Source organism: Haliotis rufescens, unplaced genomic scaffold, assembly GCF_023055435.1.
Source record: "Haliotis rufescens isolate VD_foot unplaced genomic scaffold, xgHalRufe1.0.p SCAF_11, whole genome shotgun sequence".
NCBI lineage: Eukaryota > Metazoa > Mollusca > Gastropoda > Lepetellida > Haliotidae > Haliotis > Haliotis rufescens.
The window spans coordinates 10910252-10927698 of record NW_025963791.1 but is presented as its reverse complement, the minus strand read 5'-3'; the positions used below and the strand labels follow the sequence as shown (position 1 = coordinate 10927698).

The following is a 17447-nucleotide window of genomic DNA, read 5'->3' as shown; positions in this document are numbered from 1 at the left end:
TGTGCTCGTCATGCCGAACATTCTGGTTCGATTCTGCACATGGGTACAATGTGTGAAGCACATGTTTGGTTTGTTTTGTTTTGTTTGTTTGGTTGTTGTTTAATGCCACACTCAGCAATATTCCAGCTATATGATGGCGGTCTGTAAATAATCGAGCCTGGACCAGACAACCAGTGATTGACATCATGAGTATCGATCCACGCAATTGGGATACAATGACATGTATCAACCAAGTCAGCGAGCCTGACCACCCGATCCCGTTAGTCGCCTCCTCCTCCTTATTTACAGACTGCCGTCATATAACTGGAATATTGCTGAGTGCAGCATTCAACAACAAACAAACATTGAACATTATTGCTTTGAAGACATTATCAGGTAGCCTCCAGTGTTAACAGATCTAGTTTGATTAAGTGATAAATTTATTTTCATTGAATAATTTTCGTCTCCCTATATGAAGGTGCCTTGTATTTTGGTGATGATGGTTGTCAATAATTGAGTAGGGTGATAATGAGACGTGTATCAACACTTCTGGGTATCTATTCTGGATGGACTTCATGTATGTTTGATTATGTTGGCCACCAAGTCGCGGAAATCTTTAATTGAAACTTCCACATTTGAAGAAAATTTCAATTACGGTGCTCAATTAGTCTTTAGTCTGCACACCTGTGTCTAATTGCAGTTCAAATAGCATCAGAATTAAACTAGCTCAAGCATACATTGTGATGCAGTATTTATAAGTTAACATTGGTTAAATATTAGAGGTGTAACGAAATGGTGGGGTTGTGATACGATACATGTCCCGATACTATGGGTGTGATACGGTTTATATCCCAATACAGTACTTTTATTTCACGGGTTGATATTCTTTCATTTTGCAGGTGAATCACAACCCTGAATCATTCAATATCAAATTTCAGAGGTCAAACTGGGATATTCTAGGGCAGAATCATATTGGTAGAGGGCACTGTGACCGTTGTGATATTTTTGTCCAACCATGAAATATTAGAGAATCTACGAAAGATGGTAGTTGGACTGTTTTTGTTACTATTCACATGTTTTTACACCAATACAAATTGTAATGAGATGTATTGTATGTATCATGAGACAAGGGTCATCAATCGATGTATTGTATCGAGGGCCTCGTAGCATGTACCACTGTACCGTTACACCACAATTAGATATAGAAATCTATAAAGCTCCTCCAACCTCAGAGTTATGTCAATTTTGCTTGATTCCATGCCATATAAGGATATAATTTAATGTTTTAAATGGTAGCTAGCCAGTGATTGGATGAGAACCTGTTGAACAATTAGGTACTAAAAATACAGTAGCAGAGTGTCATTGTTTTCATGTCCTGTTTTCAACGTAATTTGGGAAAAATTTAAACTTGTACTGGAATGCTGTAAAACTAGTCTGATTAAAGGAAAATTTGTTCCTACAGACAATTAATGGTAGCCTTCAAGATTAACAAGGAATCAAGGTAAACACTTTTTTAAAGAAAAATAGAAAGTATGGCAGCCCGAACTTCTATTCCTCAGACCATATGTGACCATAGATAAGCCGATCTCATAGATAAGCCGAAGTATTAACTTGGTTCTTGAAATCTGTATCAAAATGTTATGTGCAGTAGTTAAGCCTGGCCTCCAACCTAAAACTACGTCTCGTCATGGTCTGTCATCAGAAGTAGAATATCAACAAGTCCGTATTGAATTACACAAGTTAATCGTGTGAAAGTATAAACCATATATAAGCCGACCCCTTTCTACAGAATCTTTTTTCTGGTCCTCAAAATTTGGCTTATCTATGGTCATATACGGTACATCATTTCCCTATCTCATGCATCTATGAGAATATGTAATTTCTACAACTCCACACAGCAACATCTCCTTCCTAAACAGACTTTAACTAAGGTGTTGAACACTGTGATGGAGCTTTCACATGTAAATGGTTTCCAACACCCATGACACTATTTCAGATTTATGACATTTGGAGATGCAATTTTTGCAATTTTTCCAATTAATATATTTTTGTGCCCTCCTGATTTTGTTCCAGTGTGGGTTAATAATGTCACATTTTGTTTTTTGTTTCCTACATCGAATGAAGTCAGAATAAAACAAGCATAAACTTTACAAGACCCACAAAGAAAAGAACTTAACTATGTAAATGGCAAAACGATTCTGTTTGTTGACTCACTTGTAACAAGCTCCATCAAATGTTGAAATATTGGCATACCAAATAGCGTCACTCACTTTAATGTGAAGTAATTCAACACACGCTGAATGGGAAAATAGACAAATGAGACTTGGTATTAACCAGCACCGATCCTTCACCCAAGTCAGACATCAACTGTATTAGTTAAAAGGCAATGAAAACCGTCATTAGCGTTGACTGGAATAGGAAATGAAAGCCAGTATTGATCCGACGTGAGTGTATAACACAATGTATTTGTACTTAAAGCCAACTCCTGAATAATTCTATACGGCTTTTATTGCAGCACAAAAATAGGTTACACCAAGAGCCCTTTGTATGCTTTACCAAGGTGAAGTGGCCACGATGGCAGTATTTCTTCGAAACATTATTTTTGTTTGGGACACAGTTTCAGCTTAATGAGAACCTGGGTTGAAGCTGTTTCCCCACTGGATTCTGGGTAATTTCCAGTGCAGTAGAGATGAGTTCCGCGATTCCATTCTTGGAGTGTTGTAGCCATATTAGCACTGGTTAGGATTTAGCATGGATACATATCAATAATTTTCCCTTCCGCAACTATTATATCAATATTGATCCAAGAATGTGTCAGACATAAAATATGGAGCTTATTTACTTCACTGTAGTTTAAAAACACAAGTTAAACAGCAGTATGACCTCTTTTAGTAGAGAAGGAAATAATAGTGCCCATTTTATGTAGCATATACTTTGAAGTGGAATAAAGTTGTAAGGTTTGTATATAAACGTGTAAAATGAAACGCTGGGAGTAAATGCTTTGTGGGATATTGTTATGTCATTTATTTGTGGATACCAGATCAATTTTAGATGATAAGGGCAAGAGGGTAGCCTAGTGGTTATAGCATTGATCATCACACCGAAGGTCCGGGTTCTATTCCCCTCTTGGTACAAAGAAACCCCTTGCAGTGATATTGCTGGGATATGGATAACAGCAGTGTACAACCACTATTTGTATTATATTTGATGGAGGCCTGATTGAGACTTGACGAGTGAATGTTGTTTTATGGTGCAGATGGCAATAGTCAAGGAATATAAAAAAAGTCAATGGCAGAGAATAGCGTGTCTTGATTATCCGTTGAAACCGATTCCAATGGGGGTAAAAGGCAAAATAGTTATGTTTGTTTGTTTGTTTGTTGTTTAACGCCGCACTCAGCCATATTCCAGCTATATGACGGCGGTCTGTAAATAATCAGATCTTGAACAGACAGTCCAGTGATTGATATCATGAGCATCGATCTACGCAATTGGGACACAATGACAAGCATCAACCAAGTCAGCAAACCTGACCACCTGATCCCGATAGTCACCTCTAACGACAGGCATAGTCTCCTTTTAAGGCAAGCATGAGCTACTGAACACCTCTTCTAACCCGGATCTTCACGGGTTATGAAAATTATATGAATAGATCATGGATCAGTGATGACACTATGTGTTTTTGAAAAGGGTAAACATGTTTTGCGCTAGTACACCACGATATCCTGTACATGATTGAGTCTGGTGAACCAGTGGTTGATAGCATGAGCTCTGATCCATGATCTTGGGTAGGATGACACACAATCAACCAGTTTATAGTTCCTACCAGTAAGCTCCTATGACTTACAAGATATTGAGGACCTCTTCTTTCCCAGATTCCCCACAGATAGTCATCTGTAACTATTACACACCGCCTCCGTGGTCTAGTGGTAGAGCATCCGCCCGGAGAGCGGAAGGTCCGGGGTTCGATCCCCGACCGCGTCATACCAAAAGACGTTAAAAGATGGTACTTGTTGTTACCCTCTCTGGTGCTCGGCATTAAGGGGCTAAAACAAGGACTGGTCGGCTCGGAGTCAGTATACTGTGTCTGAGTGGGATATTCATGTTAAACTGCGGCATGGTATCTCAGTGAGCTAGCACTATAAATCGGCATCAGTCCAGACTAGCACAAGCAGCCACACAAACACACACATGTGCATGCACGTTGCTATATAAGTGCAATAATCTTGGACGCGACGTTAAACCCCATTTCACCTCACTGTAACTATTACAACAAATAGTCATTCACAAGAGACCACCTCTGTCGCCTCGTTGATAGAGCATCTACCCAGAGAACGTAAGATCGGTGGTTCAATTCCTGGGCATGTCACACCCAAAGACGTTAAAAGTTGGTACTTGTTGTGTCCCTGCCTGGTGCTCTGCATTTGGAGGCCCAAACAGACTAATACAAGCAAAGGACAGTTGACATCTGTGTCATCTAACTTGACATGAAAATTTGGACATACTGCCATGTAGATAAAATAAGGCTCTTTAAGACGCTAATTAGGAGAATACATTCTGTCATATTTATTATTGTCTGGAAAAGAAAGATTGGCAATGAACCCACATCTCCTTCATATTGTATGACAAGCAATATTCCCATACAGGGTGTCATGTGTGATTGCCACAGTGGTTCTGTTGGACAAGTGAATTGGTTTTTATGCTGAAGTCAGCAACATTACAAATATTTTGGGACATGCTGTAAAGTAATCAAGTCTTGCCCTGACAAACAAGCACTTGATGCCTGATCCATATTTAGTCATCTCTTCCATCAAGCAATGCCTACTGGGAACTCCTCTGCCCCCAAACCTCCTGTCCGGTTACACCAATTATTTTAAAACTTGGATCATGGATTCATTTTCTCAACTTTTTGAAAGAGCAGAAAAATACAAAACTAGAAATTGGCCTTTAAGTATCTGATGGCATTTGCTGTGTTCTCACCCAAGGGCCAGATAATGCAAAGTCCATTTGAAACATCTGCAAATAGTGTAAGGTTTAGAGGAAATGAAAGGGATAAGAAGTTGTGTCTGAAAATAACCTTTTGAGTTATTTCTTGCCTGTCTATGAATGTTACAATTGACGTGTGAACAGCTGCTTCAGTTGGGATTTTGTTTTGTTATCGGTTGTTATCCACACGCAGAGCACAAACAAGATAACTTTGTGAACCATGTGATATGAAATGTTGGCCTTGGTTGTGTGAAGGTAAGCCAGTGTTTGGCCTTGGTTGTGTGAGGGTAAGCCCGTGTTTGGCCTTGGTTGTGTGAAGATAAGCCCGTGTTTGGCCTTGGTTGTGTGAAGATAAGCCAGGTTTGGGCCTTGGTTGTGTGAAGATAAGCCAGGATTTGGCCTTGGTTGTGTGAAGATAAGCCAGGATTTGGCCTTGGTTGTGTGAAGATAAGCCAAGAATTGGCTTTAGTTGTGTGAGGGTAAGCCAGTGTTAGGCCTTGGTTGTGTGAAGGTAAGTCAGGATGTGGCCTTGGTTGTATGAAGGTAAGCCAGGATGTGGCCTTGGTTGTGTAAAGGTAAGCCAGGATTTGGCCTTGGTTGTGTGAAGGTAAGCCAGTGTTTGGCCTTGGTTGTGTGAAGATAAGCCAGGTTTTGGCCTTGGTTGTGTGAAGATAAGCCAGGATTTGGCCTTGGTTGTGTGAAGATAAGCCAGGATTTGGCCTTGGTTGTGTGAAGGTAAGCCAAGAATTGGCTTTAGTTGTGTGAGGGTAAGCCAGTGTTAGGCCTTGGTTGTGTGAAGGTAAGTCAGGATGTGGCCTTGGTTGTATGAAGGTAAGCCAGGATGTGGCCTTGGTTGTGTAAAGGTAAGCCAGGATTTGGCCTTGGTTGTGTGAAGGTAAGCCAGTGTTTGGCCTTGGTTGTGTGAAGATAAGCCAGGATTTGGCCTTGATTGTGTAAGATAAGCCAGTGTTAGGTCTTGGTTGTGTGAAGATAAGCCAGGTTTTGGCCTTGGTTGTGTAAGATAAGCCAGGATTTGGCCTTGGTTGTGTGAAGATAAGCCAGGATTTGGCCTTGGTTGTGTGAAGATAAGCCATGATATGGCTTTGGTTGTGTGAAGATAAGCCAGGATATGGCTTTGGTTGTGTGGAGGTAAGCGAGGATGTGGCCTTGGTTGTGTTAAGATAAGCCATGATTTGGCCTTGGTTGTGTGAAGGTAAGCCATGATATGGCTTTGGTTGTGTGAAGATAAGCCATGATATGGCTTTGGTTGTGTAAAGATAAGCCATGATATGGCTTTGGTTGTGTGGAGGTAAGCGAGGATGTGGCCTTGGTTGGGGGAAGATAAGCCATGATATGGCTTTGGTTGTGAGAAGGTAAGCCTGGATGTGGCCTTGGATGTGTGAAGATAAGCCAGGATTTGGCCTTGGTTGTTTGAAGGTAAGCCAGTGATGGGCTTGCTTGAGGATAGGACATTTAGGCAAGAACTAGGCATCCCCATGGGCACCAACTGTCCTCCTCTCCTTGCTGACCTGTTTCTTTTATGCATACAAGACTGAATTTCTGCTCAGATTAGCAAAATCAAAATACAGGCACTTGCCCCCCTAAGTTTCCGATATATTGATCATCTGATATATTTCAATAATGATCAAATAACCAATTTTCAAAACTCAACTAGAAATAAAATGGACCAGTGAGACCACCTCATCTGTTTCACATTTTATCGATGTATTATAATTCAGCATGACAAAAAACTAACCACCAGACTGATGAAGACAAGATGAAGGATTTCAACGTTCCAATAGTCAATTTTCCCTTTATGTCGAGCAAAATTCAATCAGCTCTAGCCTTTGGTGCCTCCATTTCATTAATTTTGAGGTACAATCGAGTATGCTCTTTCTATGAAGATTTCAAAGGGCATCATGCGACTATTTCAAAAGTTCTTTTATCAGAGGGAAAACATTCAAGGCCTTAGTTAATCTTTCAAATTGTTTTATGGTAGATTTGTGGAGGAAGATGTCTGATGCAATTCCCTATTTTAACTTGTACCATATGTGTCCCTGTTTGGTTCAGGTGAACAGTTGACTTGCCTTTGCATGTGTTTGTGCCTGGTGCTATGCGAACACCTGGCCTTTATCATCAGTATTTGATAGTTATTCATAAACACATGTTTAGTATATAATCAAAATCATACAATGGACTCGGATTTCTTCTGATTATGGAAAGGGTTTAGAAGCTTTTGTTTCTTATTGTTGTGTGAAGGTAACACAGTACTTTTGTATTTCAGAACTACACCCACATGGAACTTGGCATTCTGAAACTGGCAGCTATTCTCATTATAGGTGAGTGTTTGGGTTGTACATATGTTACATCTGTTCTTGCTAAAAACAAACTGCCCGGGGCAAAAGAAAGTATAGACTTGGAAAAAATGAAACATTATCAAAACGTTACTAGACTGAAAACAGTCACTGAAACACTGCAAAATGACACCCGTATCAAATACATCACCACTTCCATGGTCTAGAGGTAGAGCATCCGCCCGGAGAGCAGAAGGTCCGGGCTTCGATCCCCGACCGCATCATACCAAAAGATGTTAATGGATGGTACTCGGTTACTGGCGCTCGGCATTAAGGGGCTAAAACAAGGACTGGTCGGCTCAGAGTCAGTATACTGTGTCTGAGTGGGGTATTCATGTCAAACTGCAGCATGGTATCTCAGTGGGCTTGCACTATAAATCGGCATCACTCTGGACTTGTACAAGCAACCACACACACACACGTGCATGCACGTCGTTATATAAGTACAATAATCTTGGACGCTACGTTAAACCCAATTTCACCTCACCTAGAACCATAGAGAGAAATATGTATGATATATTAATGTATTGGTTATTTGCAATACATTTTGTCGGATACAATCCATATTGGTACATTCACAATCTTGTCAGCTTTATTTTGACAAAGGTATTTTTCAAATAAAAAGAAAGTACAATACCAACAAGATACAAAACTGTAATGCAGTTGTGTCACAAATAAGTGATACTGACCATATATATCTTCTTTGAGAGGCAGTTAGAAGTTGGAGTACTAAGTAAGGATAAGCTATATGGAAGAACAACTTCTTTATTACAATTAGGGAACTTGCTTGATAATCGTGTTAGAACCTACATCGAAACCTTGTTCCTAATTGTAGTAAAGAAATTGTTCATCCATATATCTTATCCTTACGTAAACATATATCCTGAAAAAAATTCAAATAAGAAAACATACCCTCTTTAAAAGTTACAGTTATTAAATATTAATTTGTTGTTTGTTGTTTAACGCCACACTCAACAACATTCTAGCAAAATGAAGGCAGTCTGTAAATAATCAAATCTGGACAAGACAATCCAGTGATTGACATCATGAATATCGATCCACGGAATTGGGATGCGATATGACATGCATCAACCAAGTCAGTGAGCCTGACCACCCGTTAGTCGCCATTTACGACAAGCATAGTCGCTTTTTACAGCAAGCATGGATTACTGAAGACCTATTCTATCCCGGATCTTCATGGGTCTACCGGTATATAACATAAAATTTTGTGAGCCTTAGATATATAAGTATTGCTAATATTTATATTGATTTTCTTTCAGCAAGTGCAGATGTCGGCTTTGCAATATGGGACCGCTATGTTCATAAGGAGGTTGTCCCCCCTGTTGGGTATGTGGCCCACCTGATGGGGGCGCTAGCAGGACTCACTATAGGCTTGGTGGTGCTGAAGAACTTTGAGCAGAAGTTACATGAACAGTATGTATGGTGGATAGCACTAGCTGTGTACCTCGGTTGTGTGGTGTTCGCCATCTTCTGGAATATTTTCTACTACTGACTGTGTCTACAGGAAGTGACTGTTGTAGAGTGCGATGAATCAAGATACGGAGCTTGGAGGTTGGAATCATCACTTCATTATGCGGACAATCATGAGATGGTTTATAGTTTTTGTGTTATTTATTTATTACTTTTGATTGCACGTCTTTGCAAGCATTCTTTCAAATGAACTTCTGTGGATTATGTTCATGAAGGATGTTTTCAATCTGATTAAAATCAGATCTTTTACTGCATACAATACCTCGATCTCTGTGTGAAGATCTGAGTACACCTGCATAGGTTGTGTCGGTTGAACTTTCTGATCAACTGATCGGCATTAAGGCTTCTAAATTCTCGGTACGAGACAGACATATCTGAATTATGGGTCTCAAAAATGAATATGATCGAGGAGTTATAGATAAAACAAAGCTGCAAAATTATATTGTTGAAGATCTGTTGCACATCCTGTCTTTTGTGAGCACCACGGCATCTGCAGCCAACAGGGTTTACTATCAAGGGTATAATTGTGTTCTGTGGCAGTGTTCTTTTGCTGACTTTGAAACTTCCAAATTGAGTAATGAAGACAAATAGCTTTTGAAAACTGACATCTGATTAGCTCCAGAACCCACACCTCCTTCGTTTTGATTGGGCAGTCAAAGTTTGCACAGGATCACCTGATGAGGCTTCCTAGAGGTGTCCTGAGATCTTTACTCAGAGACGTATCATATCAGTTTAAAAGATCTGAGTTTAGTAAGACTGGAATGTGTTGCTCATATTGGCTGTTCATAGTGATGACTATTGTCTTGTACAGAGTTCCGAGTCTCCACGGTGTAGTGGTATGTATGAGTATAAGTAATGCTTGGAGAATTTTCCATCCCTGAGACTTAAAGTGTTTTACCTCCTTACCACTTGACTAACATTTAGTCTAAGATATAAGTTATGTTATTTATAATTTATATACCCACAATATATAATAAAATCCAAATGGAGCCCTGATCCATGCTTAATTCCAGACTAGAGCTGGGGCAATCTTGACTTGCCGAATCATTCTAGAATGAAGTTGGATTCATTTTTGAATTTCGTCTCTTGGGTCAGAGAGACAGACTATCTTACCACCAACAATGCTGGCCTGAAATCTAGTCAAAGTGGGTATTACTAGACACACAGTTACTTGAAACTATTGTCTAGTCAGAAAGACTTTCTTTGCCTCTGGACCAGTATTTGCTTTAATGAAGACATGAGTGATGATGTTTTTATATTCTTTATCGTCATGAATCTGATGCATTAAGCTGCTTGTGTTGCCATTAATTCAGCTTCAAGATAATATCTGACTTTCAGTACAAGAGGAATCCTTGCTTAGCTTCAGTTGATGGGGGAGTGATACAGAGTGGGACCACTGACGAGTCCTCCGCTGGATGCTTGCATAGAGTGAAACACTGAAACTAGCTCTCTATTAACTTGACAATGTGGGGATTCCAGGTTAGAACTGGTCCCCACCAACCTGTGCCTGTTGTAGGAGGCAACTATTGGGATTGGGTGGTCTGGCTCGCTGACTTGGTTGATGCATGTCATCGTATCCCATTTGCATAGACCGATGCTCATGATGTCAATTACCGGATTATCTGGTCCAGATTTGATTATTTACAAACCATATAGCTGGAATATTGCTGAATGTGGCATTAAACAACAAACAAACACTCCAACTAACCCTATGTAATAGAGAGATATGTCACAAAGTAATCATTGACATTTCTTCATTACATTTTACAGTTACATTTTCTTCCAAAACCATATCAGCCGCCAATATCAATATTCAATTAAGCTTGTGAACATTTCTAGAGGCAACAAAGGACATCTTAGTATATAAGTATCATTGATGGGATGAGTCGAACAGCTGTAATGCAACTAACATGCTTCTTTGGGGATTTCTTAGGCCAGACATAGGATTGCATCTATTCCCAGATCAATCTTCTATTCAGTTTTTTTTTCTTGCTACAATTTCTTAACAGACTTCAAACAGAAACAGACATTTGTAAAATTTGAGTTGGGGGATCAATGAACCAAGTACATGTAATTAAAAAAAATATTTGGAAGTGTTTCTTTCTTGGTCTATTTATAACAGCATCCATTTACACGGCAGGCTGCAGCCCCAGAACCACTTTGTGGGGTTAGGTTCCTCGTTAACACCTGACATGTCCACCATTACACGAACAGTACATAATGTAGGCAGCATCTACTTGTTCTGTAATACTGTTATGACAATATGGATAGTTGGATTATCTGAGGAAATATACTTGCTTAGATTTTAATGTGTATCCTTTAAATATGATTATAATTATTGCTTGATGTTCATAATTAATACAACTCTGTTAAAATATGAAGTTAGGATAGGGGTCCTTTTTAGTGCACTGGAAATGTCAGATTTGCAGAAATGTTTTAAATAAGGTATGAAAATTATCAGACATGTTCAACCAGCCATTTTTCATGGACATTACATGATTTAATACACAAGTAAACCTAAATGAGTAAAAAGGGCTCTTTTTTAAAAACTTTTAAAGAACATCCAAGTCCATGACCAAGATGACTTCCATCCCAAATGTTTGTACTGTTTTTATCTATGGTTCCTCAGAAAATCAGCTGGGGTCAAATACTTGCTCATGTCCATATTTTACATCTTCCCGAGGCAAGAGAGTTAACTGGCTTTAAAAGTCCAGTTTCCACCCTTGCCGAACTAGGCTGGAATATCTGGGTTCAATCGTAGCGCCACCAGTGGCTATCACCAGTTATGTCCCTTCTAAGCCTCTCCTAAGGACCAATCAAATTCCACCTCTCGTATCACTTGCGTTTGCTTCACACAAAATGGTTGCGCCCGGGCAGGACGATCAGACGATAATCAAGATCTATATTGTGATAAAACGGGTCTTACATCGCGAAATGCATCAAATCGCTTGAGCACCTTGATTAAAAACATGAGAAGATTTGGAAAATATCTGCTGACAACAAGTTGGTGGTGCACATGCTTTGCAAATCCTGCAATCGACCGAAATCTGCACTACAGTTTACGAACCGGATTTCAATTTCGGTGCGCGATTTTGATTGGACTATGCATAGACTCGTTAGCCCAGCCAAAACGTAACTCCATAATACCAGCCTAGTTCGGCAAGGGTGGAAACTGGACTTTTAAAGTCAGTTAACTCTCTTGCCTCGGGAAGATGATATTTTAAAACAAACACGTCTTCTAATGCATGTCAGCCTGATGTAGGCTCCTTGTCAGACATTGGTGTAATGAACAAGTGTAATGCCCATGAGAACATCTAATATCCTTCTTATGACTTGTAAACATTTTCTTCAGTTCTTAAATTGTGGATATCTTGTGGATCAAGTGCAGCTCTCATCTCACCATGGTCTTTTGATAGAACTCTGCATCTATCACTGATGATGCTGACTGCAACCCGCACACATATATACCACTCAACATTTGACAGGGATACACCCATCAGTCCATGACATGCCACACTTATTCCTGATATGTGTGTGTTTATGGCATGGAATATTAAGTATCCTTATCCCAAATGCATAGTATATTTAAGACTATTACCTAGGGGCCCATAAAGGGGCACAATGGTAATTTCAGATTTTAAATGCAACGAGATGTAAAAATGTTTTTTGGAAGTCTGTCACCATTAGAACAGAAAACGTTATTTTAATGATTAAAATCAATACTTTTGGGACACTTCTTGGCTCAGTGCTTAATAACTGTTCTTTGAAAACCTGCTCAAATACTGTGATGTCATCTTGGTTGAGTGGAAATTAATATCCAGTTATCCTCATGCTATCAAACTGGTGAATGTAATTTCAGCTGTAATGTGTCTCAATAGAGTTATTAATTTACGTTTATTTTTATTTTTATTAACATTAGCTAAATTAATCATTTTCTGTAAGCATGGATGTGATTTGCGTGGTCTTGTTTGTTTCTGAAAGTTCATGATGGCTGCTTGGCTTATTGTGTGACTTGACTTATAACCAGTTGTCACACTAGGGTATCCTGTCTCAGTTATTGATTTTAAAAACTGCCAATTATGAATATTTCATTTTTCAAATTAAAAACAAATGAGGTCATATCGCATCTGGCAGATAAGAGATATTTGAGACTCATTGCTTGAGAACAAAACCACATTTAAAGGCACCGTCTGTGTGATACATTATAAACCTGTTTTATGGTTACAAGTCAAATAACACCATGATAATTAACATATAAACCTTAAAAGACCATTTTGGGCAGAGGTTACATTGTCCCATCATGCGACAATTTATAAATAGGTCCTCAAAGTGAAAAGAAACATATTCTGTAGTTTACTGATATTTGCAAACCGATTATGAGTATGATATGGATATTATACCTTTACAGACAGATCAATATTCTGTGTACACAGCAAATCATCTTCAAAGCATGCAGAGGAGCTTGGTGATGCTTCATAGCATATTAAGGTCAAAAGGAGAGTCCATCCTCAAAGTTCATTCTCTTTAAAACGGCTTTACATCTCTAATGGGGAATGAAAATATCCAGACGTTTTACAATTTCTTGTGTAAAAAAACATTTAAGATGAATTTAATAAACGATGTTTTAGAAAGCCTGGTAAGTCCATCTTCAGTTCAGTTTAACACCACAACACTTTAATCTTCAAAGGGAAAAAGGAGTTTTCAGTTATGCTTCTAAAGATCACAATATTGACAATAACATAAACACTGTTACCATTTCTTTTGATCTTGAGTGTCATTTTTTATGAAGTGGATATATGGGAAATGGCAAGAGATGTGATATGGGCCTAACATTTTGTCTTATGTTCTCTTATATGTTTTATTTGTTGTTTTGGCAAACATTTTACACATAGGTAGTTGCCATGTTAATAGTCTGTTTTTTTCTGTGGCATTCTTGATGTCCAGGCCACTGTATATGAATTATTATATTCTCGTCAAAATAGTTTGGAAAATAGGCATATTTGTTTATTGCAATTGTTATTTTTTTGCAAGGCATTTTGTATATCACACAATTTGCACTTATTTCTTCCTCTTACTTTTAACTGAAGGTTCTTCTTGTAGGTTTAGAGAGTGAGTGAGGGAGTTGAGTTTAATGCTGCTTTGAACATTATTCCAGTTATATCACAGCGTGCTAGCTTAATGTTGGAGGAAAGCCCAAAGTGATGCAAGTCTTCGACATTTGTGTCTGTGGTAAAACCCTCGAGCATGGGTATTGTGCTGAAAAACCTAGATACATAATTGAGGCAAACCGGGATACGAACCCACAATCATAGGTTTCTGGTGTGCCCAAGGGACACAACTCTGCACACTGTATTGCAGCACCTTGGGTTGAGCGTATGAGTGAAAATGTCATAATTAATTATTATGGCCTTATGAACATGAAATATTTGAGAAAGAAATATTATTACTCAGGGATTTTTCTAGTTTTGCTATTTACATTTAGATTGGTAGTCGAGACGTGTTTGGCATCATGTTGTACAACCACACATAAATGTGTTCCCTTGTGTGTGATAGAAGTGTGTGATTCCTATAAACATGTAAAGTAGTATGTTTATTCCTTTGTAGAATACGTTTTCCATCAGGAATTAATAGTCATTATCATGCATTGACATTTCACTTCCTTGTGATGAAATAACTAATCCTCCATCATGACATATTAACATGTGGAACTTTATACTTTGTTTGTTGTTTAACGCCGGACGCAGCAATATTCCAGCTATGTGACGGCAGTCTGTAAATAATAGAATCTGGACCAGACAATCCAGTGACTGACATCATGAACATCGATCCATGCTATTGGGATATGATGACATGCATCAACCAAGTCAGCGAGCCTGACCATCCGAACCCATTAGTCGTCTCAAGCAGTCGCCTACTTCATCATGTACTTACATAGTCATCTGTCATCGTATCCCATTTGCTTGTAACAATGCTGCTCATGATGTCAATCACTGGATTGTCTGGTCCAGACTCAGTCAATCTCATTAAATCTAGATCTTAGTTCTTGCTACCACTAAACAAAGATCTGAGGACATCCCATTACGGGTCAGGTCAGACAGACCTTGTGCGAACTTTGACGGAGCTTTTGAAGGACTGGCAAGAAGTCAACATTAGCCAATGAGAATGTAGCTTTCTCATGCTTTACGGCACTAATTTCAAATTGGCGACTATGCTTCGAAACATATTTTGACAGATTCTCGATTAAAAATTTGAAACCTGAACAAATGAACATTCTGGAATGGCTATTAAACACGTAACTATCGTTCGGAATAGTTTTCAAGGTTGCAAGATTGAAAATCCTATTCCGACTGTCACTTTCAGGAAGGAAATGGTAAGCGACGCTCTGATGGTCGGATGAAAGGTCATTCTGACGTGACCCCTAATTGGATGTCCTCAGATCTTTGTTTAGCAGTAGCGAGAACTAAGATCTGATTTTAATGAGATTGAGACTCAATTATTTACAGACCGCCGTCATAAAGCTGGAATATGGCTGAGTGTGGCGTTAAGCAAAGAACAAACTAGCAAAACATCTTCCAGAGGCAAGGGAGTAAACTGAAAATAAAAGTCCAGTTTCCACCCTTTCTGAACTAGGCTGGAATTTCAAGGCCCGAACGTAGCGCCCCAAGTGGTTATTATGAGTTATGCCCCTTCTATGTCCCTCCTATTGACCAATCCGATTCCACCTCTCATATCACTTGCATTTGCATCAAACAAAATGGTGGCGCCCAGTCAAGATGATCTGATCGATAATCAAGATCTATTTTGAAATAAAACGGGTCTTACCCCGCATAATGCATCACAATTACCTGAGCACCTTGAATAAAAACATGAAAAGATTTGCAACATATCTGTCAACACCCATTTCAGGGTACACATGCTTTGCAAATTCTCCAGTTGACCGAAATCTGCTCATTGAAATCCACGTTGTTTACAAACTGGATGTCGAGTTCGTTACGCGATTTTGATTGGACTAAGCATGGATCGTTAGTCTGGCCAAAGTGTAACTCCGGAATTCCAGCCTAGTTCGGCAAGGGTGGAAACTGGACTTTTATAGTCAGTTGCCCTTGCCTCCGGAAGATGTTACGTAGTTTGTCTCAAAGCAATTTAAGCAGAGTTTCATTCATTATACTGACTGAAAATTTAACAAATTGAGAATAAAATTAATATTATGAGAAACAACATTCCTACCGAATATGTTAGCTAATTAAGGAATAAAAAAACTAAAGGTATACATGTGAATGAGAATGTGGTACACTTTTCTTTTTGTTTATTTTCTCTTTGTTTTGACACTACTTTTAAATAATAAAATATTAAAGAAAAATAAATTAAATAGAAAGTATGCTTTAGGAACCTTTTTTTTTTTTTGACTTCCGGCCGTACAGAAAATAATATAAAGTGAAATCCTGAAGTGTAATGTAAGGCTGTGCTGAGCTCCAGCGACTGCTGGGATCATGGACACGAAGATGGATCAGATGTTTTGGGTCTGTCCGACCCTTGTATATGATTTTAATAATTACATTATGCACATATATTCAACAAAATACACTCATTTACCATTGTCTTAAGTGGTCATTGTAAATATCATATTGTTCTTCCTGTCATTTTGTAATAAATGATCAATTCTCACAGTTTTTCTTTGTTATGTAACTGCATTATTCATGGATGAACTTAACAGGGGTAAATTGATACTGTCACTGGGTGAATGTGTCCTCATCAGTCAGCAGGACATTCCATTATAAAGGAGAAACAGGTCGACATGTGAGTGAGTGAGGATGGTTTTCTGCTGCTTTTAGCTATATTCCAGCAATATCACGGCAGAAATGGGTTTCGCACATTGTACCCATGTCGGGAATCGAACCCGGGTCTTCAGCATGACAAGCGAACACTTTAACCACTAGGCTACCCGACCCCCCCCGCCCTCTGTCGACATGTGATGTCACAACTAGGTGAGAAGAGTTGTGTCCCTTACTTGCCAGGATCCAGGAGAGGTGGGTTTGAATCCCAGATTTTGCCTGATTATGATCCTTGGTTTGTCAGCACCTTACCTGAATTTTGTTGACTCACAAAAAAGTATTTTAGCTGTTCTTACAAATAAGATTGACACAACTCTTCACTCACTCACAATGCTGAATATGTATGGTGTTTATGGACCACTGCCAAGGCCTAGTGATAGAGCAGAAGGTCGGCGGTAAAATCCTCATCACTGTCCGTGGTTAATAGAGGGCATAAAAGAAGCCCTGGTCAGCTCAGAGTCAGTATACTGTGTCTGAGTGGAGTAGCCTTGTTAAACTGCAGAATGGGACCCATGATCGGGGGTAGAATAGGTCTTCAGCAACCCATGCTTGCTGTAAAAGGTGACAATGCTTGTCGTAAGAGGCGACTAACAGGATCAGGTGGTCAGGCTCGCTGACTTGGTTGATGCATGTCATCGATCCCAATTGCGTGGATTGATGCTCATGATATTAATCACTGGATTGTCTTGTCCAGACTCGATTATTTACAGACCGCCGTCACATAGCTGGAATATTGCTGAGTGTGGCATCAAACAACAGACAAACAAACCTTGTTTTAATAATAAAATCATATATTTTCAGCAAATCA

At 39.1% G+C, this 17447-nt stretch overlaps 1 protein-coding gene across 1 annotated transcript in view; it reads left to right on the top strand.

Annotated features, from left to right (window-relative positions):
- LOC124141177 (rhomboid-related protein 2-like) overlaps positions 1–11478 on the top strand; it is a 95429-nt gene extending 83951 nt beyond the window's left edge. Inside the window, exons 8-9 of the mRNA XM_046509111.2 lie at positions 7247–7301; positions 8597–11478. Of these exons, the coding sequence (XP_046365067.1) occupies positions 7247–7301; positions 8597–8829 (288 nt within the window). The 3' untranslated portion in view covers positions 8830–11478. The remainder of the gene's footprint in view (positions 1–7246; positions 7302–8596) is intronic.
- The last annotated feature ends 5969 nt before the right edge of the window (positions 11479–17447 follow it).